Source organism: Etheostoma spectabile, chromosome 19 (genome assembly GCF_008692095.1).
Source record: "Etheostoma spectabile isolate EspeVRDwgs_2016 chromosome 19, UIUC_Espe_1.0, whole genome shotgun sequence".
Taxonomy (NCBI): domain Eukaryota; kingdom Metazoa; phylum Chordata; class Actinopteri; order Perciformes; family Percidae; genus Etheostoma; species Etheostoma spectabile.
The window spans coordinates 10,312,828-10,326,769 of NC_045751.1; the positions used below are offsets into that span (position 1 = coordinate 10,312,828).

The following is a 13,942-nucleotide window of genomic DNA, read 5'->3' on the forward strand; positions in this document are numbered from 1 at the left end:
TCTGTGTGTGTCTGTGTGTGTCTGTGTGTGTGTCTGTCTATGTCTGTCTGTCTGTCTGTGGCCTGCCACTCCAAGGCTGTCTTCTCCGACCCTGGTCAGTAACTTTGTCTGTGTGTCTGTGTGTGTCTGTCTGTCTGTCTGTCTGTCTGTCTGTGGCCTGCCACTCCAAGGCTGTCTTCTCGACCCTGGTCAGTAACTGTGTCTGTGTGTGTGTGTCTGTGTGTGTCTGTGTGTGTCTGTGTGTGTGTCTGTCTATGTCTGTCTGTCTGTCTGTGGCCTGCCACTCCAAGGCTGTCTTCTCCGACCCTGGTCAGTAACTGTGTGTGTGTCTGTGTGTGTGTCTGTGTGTGTGTCTGTGTGTCTGTCTGTGTCTGTCTGTGTCTGTCTGTCTGTCTGTGGCCTGCCACTCCAAGGCTGTCTTCTCCGACTCTGGTCAGTAACTGTGCGTGTCTGTGTGTGTGTGTGTGTGTGTGTGTGTGTGTGTCTCTCTCTCTCTGTGTGTGTGTGTGTGTCTCTCTCTGTCTCTGTGTGTGTGTCTCTCTCTGTCTGTGTGTGTGTGTCTCTCTCTGTCTGTCTGTGTGTGTGTGTGTGTGTGTACACACAGAACACATTTAAAACACAGAGAGATCACAAACTTAAACTCAGAGAGTAAAACAAACTTAATGTCTGAAAACATAAATAAATACATAATAATAAAATACATTCATGGCAAAATACAAAAATTAGTAAACAATTTTTTTTTTTTAAGTTTTGTTTTTAGAATAGACCTAAAAGAGAATTTCCTCGATGTGGCAGGTGCTTCCAGATCCTATCGGCCTTAAAAATCCTTTATCGACCGGGCTCTGATAGGAAACACTGTATTGTCCCCGAGGGGACATTTGTCTTTGACGTGGTGCTACAGTCTGTTGCTTCACATCATAAACATGTAACAGAAAAGAGAGATTCTAAAATCAACATGAAATAAAATCGACATGAACATGGAGTCAACAAAGCGTCCTAGACACATAAGGACACACAAGACTACACAGACAAAGATAAATAATAACCACGCAAATTGGCAAAACACTCAGCTGTGTGCATCACTTTTTAGTGTCCCCTGGAAACGGTGATTGTTATTGTGCGCCGCTACCTGCGTCGTTTTTTTTAATATGCTTATATGTCTTATGTCTATTTGCAGTGTGTTGAGGTCTCAGGGCCACTGTAGGAAACGGGAGAAACGCTCACGAAAAGAACCCCGCCCCAAAAAAAAATGAATGCCCCTTTATTAAACCTTTGTGTTTAATGTGTGCGTTTGTGTTGTTGTCCAGGTATTGTGCCTCTTCCTGAGACCGCCATAGACTTCTCAGACCTTCGCTCCCAGTCGTCTCGCATGAATGACCGGGTGAGTTGCGAAGTTAAAATCCGTCTAATCCTTCTAATCTTACTAATTACCCAAAGTTCAGCCTGTTGTTGTACCGCTCAGTCAAGTATGAATTATTCATGATATGTTTAGGAACCTTCAGTACACGACAACACAGAGCTACATGTCTGATACGTTCGAGTTCAGATGAGTGGATTTTTCCAGCCTGTATTTTTGTCGTGAACTAAATAGGGACCTGATGTCTAATAACAGAGTGGTTCTCTCTGATTATAAGGATAATATTAATAACTCTGTATTTATCTCATTGGGACTCTGTATTTACATCCCAGCAGCTGTACTTGTGTCTGCTGTGGGGCTTGTAATTATGCGCTTATAGTCTCGCATTGCCAGACCTTCCCCCACAGCGCTGTGGAATCGGGTCTGGCCAGTCCACACAGCGTTCTGGGATGGGAGAAAAACGTGCTCTGGTTTATTAGCATTTCTTTAAACCAATCACAAAGCTGGATTATTGGGGGTTGAGTTGTACCTGTGGTCCCGCTGTCGCCCAGGGCTGCGAGGGCTGGACGGTGTGCAGTCGCTGTGAAACCTACAGACCTCCCAGAGCGCATCACTGCCGCGTCTGCCAGAGGTGTATACGCCGCATGGACCACCACTGTCCCTGGTGAGAAAACGCACACATCCCTCCATCTTCTCTGGCTCACACTCTCTTATTCTCCTCCGCCATGTGGAGGAATGTGGCCATGTGGCCATTGAGGAAGAAGTGGAGTCTGTTGAGGAAGCAGACTTCCTCAACAGACTCCACTTCTTCCTCAACTTCGTTTCATCCATTTTTGTATTTTGTGTCTCAGGATCAACAACTGTGTCGGAGAGCTAAACCAGAAATATTTCATCCAGTTTCTCTTCTACACCGGTGAGTACATACACTGTACTGCATCTATTTACTACATCAAATACCTTGATATTGATACCACAACGATAGTGTATTGTTGACTATCGGTGCTTTCTCAAAATATTTACACAATGGGAGATTTGATAAATAACCATCAGTAATGTGTATATATATTGACTAAGTGGGTAAAGGCAAATGGAAAGGAAAGGAAATGACATCACTTTACTGCATAATGTTGTTTGATATATTTTGTACACTTATCTATCTTTGTACTCTTACCTATCTTTGCTCTTATCTTTGATGTTGAAAACTGCAATTTCCCTACTGTGGGAAAAAAAAGGTTTTTTCTTATCTTATGCAGCCTTTAAATCCAGCAAAACAAAACACTTATGCCATATTATGATTTTACAATATCCAAAATCTAGACGATATCTAGTCCCATATTACGATGTTGATATATTGCCCAGCTCTACAAGATAGGGCCCTATGGTTTAAAAGCCAGACCTTTTAGTATTTTCACAGTGTGGTATTAGTACTTTTACTTCAGTCAAGGATCTGAATACTTCTTCCACCTCTGCTGCTGCCACCACTTCTCCTGCAGGTAACGCGGCTGATACTGTGTGTGTGTGTGTATATATATACCTGTGTGTTTGCGTGCAGGCATGGCCAGTCTGTACTCCATGGTGCTGGTGGTGTCGGCCTGGGTGTGGCGGATAAGGAACGAGCGAGACGGAGACGCAGAGAAAGAAGGAGAGGAGATGCCCAGCAAGCACCTGATAGTGTGAGTCTCTGATGTATATCCTGTCGACGTGTTCCTGTGTGAAGCTAGGTGATTAGTTATGTCAGTGATTCTGATTTGTCTGTTTTGTTTTTTCTTGGCTTGTTGTGTCTCTCCCTTTCCTTCTCGTAGCGCTCACTACATCATCCTCCTGGTGGAGTCGGTGTTGTTTGGCGTGTTTGTCATGGTCATCTTTTACGATCAGGTACAACGTCTCTTCACACACACACACACACACACACACACAGTCACATCTACAGGCTGTGCCAGTGATACTGGTTTTCACTCTCCTCCACACCACTCCTCACCCCTCCCTTTAAGTGAAGGCCTGTTCCCTGGGTACGATCAACGTGATGAGCAGGAAGGTTTGGCTCATCTGCTGACCGATGCCTCATGTTTTCTCTTCTTCGCTCTTCTTATTATTTCATGTATATTGTATGTATGTAAAAAAAAAAAAAAAATCCTAGTATTTCATCTATTTATATTCTGTGTTGTGTGCCTGATTTTGCTGCTGTAACACCATAATTTCCCATTTTTTTGGGATCAATAAATATCTATCTATCATCTATCTTCTCCATTCACCGCTATTTTCCTTTTAACCCCTTAAAATGCTCTCCCCCGACCATCGCCGTGGAGCAGCTATGATTCTTATCTTACTTCTAGAATATTTCTTGTGTTTTCTGTCTGTGTGAGTGAGTGTGTGTGTGGATGCCATTGTAGCATACACACATACATACTTGTAGGGATGTAACAATATCAAAATCTCACGGTACGATACAATTTCGATATTGACCTCACGGTACGATATTTATTGCGATATTGTGGAAAAGCTCACGGTATTGTTAAATAGCTCACGATAGTGTTTGTGATGATAATAGCAAAAAAATACAGACATTTTTTCTGCTTTTGCCAGTCAACAGGCAATTCTACAGCAGAAAAGGGACGTAAATCACACGCTATGTATTCCGCGATGTACCTCGTGATTTCTTGAGCCCTTGCGCTGTTGTGTGGCATAGTTGTTGAAAATGCCTCCTTCAGGGTTTTTTGACCGGACAGGACATTCTTTGTGAGAGAATCTGCAAACTTTTCCGGATGATAAGTCGTCAGATGACTTCGCATATTGCTTGTGTTTCCCGTGTTGTATCGCAGTTTACTGTGGCAGTGCTTGCATATAGTCCATTGTCTGTCCACCACCTTCTCTCCTTTTGAGTTTTTTTTTGACACGGCGAAACCAAAATGTTTCCAGACATCTGACTTAAAAGCTGCAGGGGCTGGCACAATCTCAACTTTGGGGTTGTTGTTGTTTTCATCCTTACAAGTATCGCTGTCGGCCATGCTGGCTTGTTGTGAGCTTGTGTGGACAGCGTGCCGCGTGCAATCCGCGTGCAATCCTATTGGCTTTAGAACGGTTGGTATGACGACGCAGCGCAAAGGATCATGGTCTATGTAGTTAACAATTTTTTGTTCCGCGGGACTGTTTATTCCTCTTGCTTTTTGACGGACACCTGTCCTTTTATTATTGTAACCCAACCACGACGATATCGAGAAACGTTTACCACCGCGATAGCGCGATAACGTCAATATCGTTACATCCCTACATACTTGTATCAGTCATTTCCCAGTTTGAGACCAAGTCCATCTATCTATATGTGTCTCTCATACAGAGACATAGTTCTCTAAAACTGTCTCCTGTCTGTGTCCCGCTCCAGCTGGTGTCCATAATCACGGACGAGACTCCCATAGAGCAGATGAGGAACAGGCTCATGATGAAGGACAGAGGCTCCTCAGCTTCCTCCTCTTCCTCCTCCGCATCCTCTCAGCCGCCTCACCACCCTCCACACACCCGCAAGCCAAAGCTCGCTCTGCTGCGGGAGGTGTTCGGACGAGGTGGGTGTGTTTTCCGTCTTCAGTTTGCTACGTAGCACTAAGGACCGTCTTCATCAGACTTTTCATGACCCTTTCAAACCACCGGGTACCCGTGACAAATATTTTATCCGATAAGAGTACAAACACACTTCACAAAAATGTTATTAACGTTACCTGGTAAATAACTCTTTTCTGATTTTCCATCCTGCAAAGTTGGCATTCAATTTCACCCTGGGTGGTATACAGAAGGTCTTAACTCTCTTGTTGTCTTCGGGTCAAATTTGACCCGTTTTCAAAGTTGTTTCTTTTTATATCCGAATTAAAGGAAGTCGAAATACGGGTGAAAAATGTTGGATAAAGCAGCAAAATTGATGAAAAAAAATCCCAAAACACCCAAAAATACAAGAACTTCATAGAAAAACATTGTAAAAAGCAACAAAAACATCAAGATAAGGGTAAAAAATGTCTTTCATGGTCAAAGGGAAGGCAACACATGGGTTAAGAAATAATTAAATTAATCAATTAAAAATTAACTACTCTTACTGAATATGTGCATTTTATTCAATGCTATGGCATTTGGACCAAAAACAAGATAAAAAGACATTGAAAAAAAGTGACAAAAATGACAGAAAAGCTTCAAAAACGTCAAAAGCACAGCCAAAATCAACTAAAGTGACAAAAATGGTTAGCTGTGGGAAGCTCACGTGGTTTAGCGTGCACCCCCGTTCTAACGCTCAGTCCTTACCGCAGTGGCCCGGGTTTGAGTCCGACCTGCGGCCCTTTGCTGCATGTCATTCCCTCCTCTCTTTCTCATCTCTCTCTCTGCTCATCTCTCTCTCGTCTCTCTCTCTCTCTCTCCTCTCTCTCTCTCTCTCTCTCTCTCTCTCTCTCTCTCTCGCGCTCCTTTCCTGCCTTTAGCTGTCCTCACAAATAAAGACTTAAACTAAAAAAAAAAAGTTTAAACTTATTATTTTTCAACAGCCGGCTGTTTTAAGTTCTACTTTTCCTTTCCAGGTTCGGTGTTTTGCTGGCTTCTTCCTCTCCACTCCAGCCCTCCGTCGGTCGGCGGCATCATCTACCACGCTCTGCCCGACTACGACGTCTGACCTTTGACCTGTGAGGGCGGGAAAAGGATGGGGAGAGAGGTTTTGTGAGTGTGTGTGTGTGTGGTGTGTGTGTGTGTGAGAGCGAGAGAGAGAGAGAGAGTGTGTTACTTTTCTGCCTAACTACAATGTCTTATCTTTATCTTTGGACCTGAGTGCTGAAGAGGAAGGAGGATGAAGGACAAGATGAATGAATGAATGAGTGAATGAAACGTGTGTGATTTTACCCCCCAGGACTTAAAAGAGTTCAGCCTCAGTCCCCAGATGCATGAATTCCTCTCCCATCATGAAGGAAGAGCTCCAGCTGCCCCTGTTCTAACTACCAGCGTTGTTTCATTATGTTGTGGAGGAGTTGCCCCCGTGGACACAGGCTTGACTGCTGTGGGTGTAACAAAGCTGACATGCATTTTGTTTTACACCATAGCGGCTGATATGGGATGCACTTGACACATTCTGTACATTCCGGACCAGATTTAATAAGAAAATGGGGCATTTAATAACATAGTGATTCTCCAAAACAATGACTTCAGCTATCTTGCAATGTACACAAAAGTGAAAAATAATTTTTATGTTACGTCGTGGTTTGGATCGGCCCCAAGATGTAATGGGTTCTTCATTGGCCCATGCTACACCCGTAGCTTTTCCATTAGCCTGCTGACAGACAGCACAACTAACCTGAAACATAATCTCCTCGGTGGAGGTAATAAGGATAAAAACACACCTCGCCAATGCCAATTCATGCTAAAATGCCGCAATATGTGCCTAATTAGGTCTGGCCCTCTGTGTTTTCTCCAGAAAAACACCCAACAGCCTCTGAAATAACATTACGGCTTTCGTGAGACACCAAAACTGTCCAGGGGAAACTACAGTGATGCTAACAAGGGTACACATCATGCAAAAACATGTATGCAAAAACATGTATGCATAGATGTGAGAAAGGAGGACAGCAGGACTCGTCTCTATCGCCCTTCATGTCAGTCAAACCCCGGTGCAGTCTGTTTATGATTCTCTGGTAATAACCTTCAACCATCAGCTGAAAGCTACTGGTTGTTAGGCAGATACATTGTCCCCTAAACTAGTTTGTTACTGAATTATTATTGTTTGCATTTTTTTTTTTAATAGAATCCAATTCTTTTCCCCCAGGTAATATTCGAGCCAAGCTTTATAAAGTTACTGGGGATTTATACAAACACCAAAGGACATAATAGGTCAGTGTATTTTCTATTATTTTTTTTAATTGTATTCTCAAATCAACCACTTGAGCTCCAGATATTTATTAAACGATGACAACTAATCACTTTTTTTTTTTTAACAATATTTATGTTTTGCTCTAACATTTAATTAGCCACCTGTCCCCCACTACACCCTGTGAGTTAACACTACTAAACTGGTCCTATTTAATCTAAAAAGGAAGAAGTAAGATGTGTTCATGTGCTGCCTCGGGGGTTCGTGAGCAAACAGGAAATGGAGAATTCTGTTTGTTTCCTTTCTTTTTCCTGATTCACGCGTTTCTTTTTGAAGAAGTTTGATGTGCTAATTAACTGTGTTACTACACCTACAGATTTACACTATTTCTACCACACACACACACACACACACACACACACACACACACACGCATGATTTAAAAAGGGGGATGCTGGTTAATAAGACACGTACACTGTTGACTTTGCTGTAATTCTACAGTTACTTACCACAAATGGCCCAGTAAATACCATAATTTTGTTTTCGGTTAATTACGTAATAAAACATTGCATTATGGTATGACATTTATTTACAGTGCTTATGTATATTTGAATTGCGGTACACTGTTTAAACTCTACTGTATTTCACAGTTACTTACCACAAAATGCCAGTAAAAATATCGTAATTTTCTTTCCCCCGGGTTTATTACTGGGAATATGCATTGCATTATGGGTAGTAACATTTGATTTACAGTGATTTACTGTATTTTTTGATATGCGGTAGTCTGGGTTTTAAAACAACAGCAGTAGTGATATGTAGTTAAATAAGACAGACTTCAATAAAATATTTAGTTAATGTTAAAGAAGCATAGAAATTTAAAAGGAAAAATAAAAATCTTACACAATTAAATTTTTTCATTTAAAAGATATTTTACATTTACATTTACATTTATTATGCTTTTAGCTGGAAGGAAATTTTAAATTTTGGAATGATCACGACTTCAAAAAAATAGGGGTGAACTTCAAAGGTGTTGAAAGAGTAGGGCCGAACAAAGGGTACCGTTTTGGGTCGTCGCAGCAGAGTCCTACAACACCCCACCAAAGAGCTGGAGCACCGTCAAGGTAAATAACCCTTTTTGCAATTCGGGTGCTTTAAATCTTGCTTACCCTTCGCAAGCGGCGACTTGTTACCCGCCGGGGCTGCGGGTAGAGAAAGCTGTTAACTTTTCCCCCCAAGGAAAAAACCAGCGGCTCCAAACTTTTTTCCCCGGGTGGGGGTAGCATTTAATTAGGGACGTTCGGGTTTAAAGCTAAACTATGTTTTAAGCGCCTGTTCGGCCATCTTTTTTTTTCACACCATTGTTAAATACAATGAACCCCCTTTTCTGGGGGGGTTTAAAGGGGTGGTTTTTCGCAGCTTATGATTGTGTTGCCGTTTTTTGGCTAACATTCCCCCTCCCGGTAATGCTAACGTTAAACTCCCCCAATTCTTTTTGTTTTTTTGTCTTTTTTAGAATGTTAAGCACAACTTATTACAGCTATATTGTGTATTTTTTTTTAGCTAAAAAAAAAACGTTGTGGTAATTTATTCACGTTAACCACATTAAGGGGCTTAGTTTTTGGGGCAAATTCAGTGCCCCGCATTTTTGGAGAGTAGTTTTTTTGCCTAGTTGGGTTTTTTGGGCCACTTAAAACCACGTGTGCCACAAGATTCCCTCATCCCTTTATTGCATGTGTTTTTTCCTTCTACCAGGGTTTTTATGGGAAAAAAAAAGGGATGTTTTCCCAAAGGGCCCCTTTGAATTTAAAATTTTTGACGATTTTTTAAAACAAATTTTTTAAGGATTTTTATAAGACTGTATTAATTTTAAAATCATCACATAACATTCGGGTTTATTTAACAATATAAAGTTCCCTACATTAACGGTTACCTATACAATGCAGGTTTTTTATCTTGTTTTTAATTTTTGTTTATAACCCCGCAGCACTTTAAAAAATAATTTTTCATCATTTTTAAAGTAAAAAACAACCAGTGCTGAAGGAGGGGGGAAGAAAACTGGAAAAGGCTGGGCCCCATACCTCGGGAAAATATCCCTTTCACAAACTATCTACAAAAAAAATATGTACAGGATAGGCGGAACTGGTCTCAAGAATTTAAAAAATTCTGTAAATGTGAAAAAAACATCACTAACGGCAAACATAGGTTTTCTGTGGAAATGAGCATGCCCCCCTTCCTTTTAAACAGGCCAAAACAAAACTTGGTGTGTGGGGAGGTGGTGTGGTGGGTTGTTGTGTTTGTGTGAGTGGGGGGTGGGGTGTGTGGGTGTTAAAAAAGGGCTGTTTTAAAAAGGGTGCTTTGATTTTGAAAAAACTTAACCCTTTTTCTTTTAAATTTTTCTAAAGGTCAACCCCGATGAGGGGACCAGGGGCACTGTACAGGGGACAAGTACCAAGACGGGGAGCGTCCAAAGAAAGGGGACGGCTCACTCCAAGTCACCACCTTCCTCCAAAGGGTCACCAATTTGATGGAAATAAAAGGAACATTTTCTTGTGTGATGTAAAAATAGTTTTAAAACAAAAAATGGAACAGTACATAAGTGGGGCGGTATACCCTTCCCGCTCCAACATGACACAAACTAAAACATCTTTTTTTTACCACTTGTGTAAGTAGAGGGCACAGTTAGCGCAAAAGCTACAAAGTGTTGTTTTTTAAATTTTGTAAAGTTTCTTATGTTTTTTTGTATAATTTACTGAAAGAATACCAAACTTTGGTTTTGGTCCCGTATGAGGGAACCGACTGCAGCTTTCAAACCGGGTTCAAGTAATCATATAGGGGAAAAGGCGTCCAATTTTTTCCCAAAAATTCTGTTTTTTGCCACGATGTTCAACATATTATTTTTTAAATTTCTGCACCCTTGGAAAAGGATCCTAAGGAGATTAAACCTTTTTAAAGAGGAAATTTTTAGGTTGACAGTTTGTGAAAAGGCTCCAAAAAACATCCCAAACCCCGACAGACAGCAAAGAAAGTAAAGAAAACCCCCCCTTTTAATTATTGGGGGCTTCACTACTGGTGCTTTTTTTTGTATACGCATATTTTGGGTTTTTTAAAGTTTTTAATTTGTTAACAGTTTTTAAAGAAGAAATCATGACCATTTCTCTTCTCATCCATATGGACCACCCCACCAGAGCATTTGGATTGGGGCTCCCTTGGCCTTGTCCCTTCCAAAGAGGGGGGAAGAACGCTATGGGTCCGCCTTCACAATCCTTTAAGGACTGTTCCCCCCTTCCAAAGCCCAACAAATTAGCTTTGTGGTAAAACCACCCACATTTGGATACATTTGCAAAAAAGTTATTTTGTTTTCTTTGGGGTTTAAAAAGTTCAATCGTTTTTGGGGTCATTAAAAAGGTAAACATTGTTTAGAATTGTATTTTCTTGAAAGGCCCGTGTTTTGGCGCATTTTTAGACCGTTTAGTATCACTTTATGTCAATTGTTTTTTCTTTTGCACTTTAGAGTTAAAAAAAATTTGTTTTTGATGTTTTTTCCTGAAAAAAAATGTATTTTTTGACTGGGTAAAACAATTTTGGGAATTTAAAATTCAAAGAATTATGTAAAAATTTTTAAAATGTTGTACACCAAGCCAAAAAGTGAACTTTTCCAAATTAATAAAATATAACGCCAAAAACCAAACCGTTATTAGAAATTGTAATTATAATTTATTCGTAAGGGGATTTTACGTAAAATAAGTTAAGTAAGGGTACTTTTTACGTAAAACTAGGTAAGAAGGATTAATACTGTAAAACTAATTTCCCGAAGGGGTTTTTATACTTAAAAACAAGACAGAAGGGATTTTACGAAAAAAAATTACGGTTTGTCTGTAACGGGTATTTCAGTAATTATGGAACGTGTTGCCAGTAAGTTACTGTAATTGGGGAGTTACAGTAACTTACTGGCAACGTGTTGCCAGTAGTTACTGTAAGGGTTTTATACTGTAAAAAGCAATTACAGTTATGATACTGTAATCGCGTAGTTTACAGTAACTACTGGAAACACGTTGCCAGTAAGTTACCGCAAAAATACAATAAAAGTCTAACAGTGTATAGTTTACTGTCTATCTTTAAATAATTCTATTTTTAATCTTAGAGAGGAAAGTATTGAAGTATTAACTATTTTGTGTCATTTGCATCCCATCAAATCTCTCACACACACACACACACACACACACACACACCCAGCCCACTTCTCAGTATTCTGCTAAATCTCAGTAAAGGGACAATTCTTGACTTATTTATTGTTTCTAACTATTCCGTGGAGTTATCTCTACCAATACCTGGGTTTTATGTGACGGGTGAAGTTGCCTTTCCATCCTGATTTGCTGCTGCTGGACAAACAATAATGCGGTTTGCAGCGGTGCTATCAAACTGATTGAAGGTAAACCCACAGCTACTTTTCCCCACACGTCTGTATCTCGTTTGTTACCTCAAAGTTACAGTTAGCCGCTGTTACGGCCGACAATGGCAACTTTTTTGACGGGTGGTGTTTCGAGCCCTCTGCTGCCTTTTAACTGACAGAACCAGTCTCTAGACCTCGATTTTAATTTTCAAAGCTGGACATATGGCTAGTAGTGGTGTTAGGCGTTTTGTGCCAGACTTTGTTTTATTTTTTTATTTAGGGGGTATGAATTAGAAAAAGTTGGTAAACGTTCTGTTTTTTTGTTTTTGTTAAATCAGCTACAAGAAGACTTAAGGATCCTGAGGTAGATTAGCGTTCTGAATGAACATCACATACCTTAACTAAAGAAGGACAACCAGTCTACACGAGTTCTTTTAATGCGTGAATCTTACTGTAAATTGAAAAGTGTCCGAAAAACGCAGACGCAAAGGCAACTTCACCCGTCATGCATGTTTTTCTATGTATGTAAATATAGTATTTCTGTGTTCCTGTGTCTGGGATGATCATTATGACAAGTGCTTCAGTGGATTTAATGAACTCTCCATTTTAACAAATGTTCCTCAGATGTTACAATACTGCCAGTTGGGAGATGATGTTTCCTCTGAAAAGCCCGTTTTTTTTCTTTTTTCTTCTTGAATTACGCGACTTAAATCACATGGAGTGATCTGCCTTTTTTATTGTACTTTCACATGTTTCAAGAAAAGCAAGTTACTGCTATTTACCGATAATGACTCTTAATCAAACTGTGTTTTAAAAGTCTCTTAACACAGTAAGTGTAAACCTCGGAGAGACGTTAGCAGCGGTAAAGAGAGGCCCGCCGTGCTGTCGTAGGGTTTGTTATGATGCATTCACACTCGTCTGAACAGTTGGGGTTTCGTACATCAGGCTCTGGTGGTGCTGTTAACAGGGTTTTTTTGTACTGTAATTAGACAAAACTAAATGTATTCCCATTGCTTTGTTTTTTAGTTTAACTTAATCCTGCTTACTTGATCGGCACCCATGTATCGTAAAAGAATCGAATCGGGACCAAAGCATCCTGATTCTTTCACGATACATGGGTGCCGATTTGATTTGTATTGAAATTTCCATTTATCGGGATTGTAGAAGCAATGCGATTTGATGCTATGGAGTGTTGCGATTTTCTTTTTTTCTTTTTTAACAAAAACAAAAGTTGAATTATACACTTCTAGAGATGATATGACACATTTCCAAAAACTAATAAGTTTCTCAAAAGAATGCACATCACATGTCAGCAAATGTACTTATATGTACTACTGCATTCTGTCTGTTTTGCTGGAAACGGACATGATGTAGTCGGCATAGAAAACATTTACGTCACTCATTGGTAAAAAATTCATTAAAAACCTCAAAGAAAAGAATTCATTTAAGAATTATTGCCATAAAAAATCAAGATACATACTGTAAGCGATTTGTTTTCCCTCCTCTATTGCTCTAAAGCAGGGGTCTTCTACGGTTTTTAAGCCAAAGACCCCTTAACTGAGAGAGACGGAGCAGGGACCCCTACTACATATACTGTAGAAAACTAGGTTGCATCATAAACTGGGCCTACAGTAACGTGTAGGGCAGCCTAGAGCCTTCATACATACCTTTTTTGCATAGAATATTAAGCTATTAATAAAGCCTAATACTTGTTGATAGGATTTTATAAATCCTGTTTTAATGGTAAAACATACATGTGGCACTGTAAATCCTTAGCATTAACTGTATCTGTGGATGGCTAACTTAGTCACTTCAACAATATATGTTAAGATTCATGTTAAGACTTTTTCATTTTTTTTTAAATCTTTGAGAAATGGATAATAATTTAGAGCCCCCCCCCCTGCATTGACTCTAAGGACCCCCTAGGGTTCCCAGACCCCTTGTTGAAGATCCCTGCTGTAATGGGATCAACTAAATATAATAGAGCCTCCACTGCAGGTTACTGTTACTTATTTTTAAAAGGCAGCAAACAACCTCACCTTTATCCACACATTGTGTCCACTTGTGTTGTTGAATACAAAATGTGTCCCCTTATTATTATTATATATACACATATATATATATATATATATATATATATATATATATTATATTATATATTATTGTGATCCCTGTGTCAGGGTCATCTGTGCAACATGTTTGAATTGTTGTAATTCAGCTCATGGTGTGTGTGAATGCATGTTTTTGAAACCCCATGATTGCAACAAAGCGACTGTCCTCTAAGCTAAAGATGCCTTATTTCTGTTGGTTTTTACACTCTTCGACTGCAGGAGGGTGCTAACTTGCGCTGAATGTTTCTCGTAACCGCTGG

The 13,942-nt window shown here is 40.0% G+C and overlaps 1 protein-coding gene across 1 annotated transcript in view; it reads left to right on the top strand.

Moving 5' to 3' along the window:
* Positions 1 to 7,692, top strand: part of zgc:77880 (zf-DHHC domain-containing protein) — a 9,665-nt gene extending 1,973 nt beyond the window's left edge. Inside the window, exons 3-9 of the mRNA XM_032499446.1 lie at positions 1,308 to 1,381; positions 1,909 to 2,021; positions 2,209 to 2,270; positions 2,910 to 3,030; positions 3,160 to 3,232; positions 4,737 to 4,914; positions 5,908 to 7,692. Coding sequence (XP_032355337.1) covers positions 1,308 to 1,381; positions 1,909 to 2,021; positions 2,209 to 2,270; positions 2,910 to 3,030; positions 3,160 to 3,232; positions 4,737 to 4,914; positions 5,908 to 5,999 — 713 coding nt within the window. The 3' untranslated portion in view covers positions 6,000 to 7,692. The remainder of the gene's footprint in view (positions 1 to 1,307; positions 1,382 to 1,908; positions 2,022 to 2,208; positions 2,271 to 2,909; positions 3,031 to 3,159; positions 3,233 to 4,736; positions 4,915 to 5,907) is intronic.
* Positions 7,693 to 13,942: the final 6,250 nt, after the last annotated feature.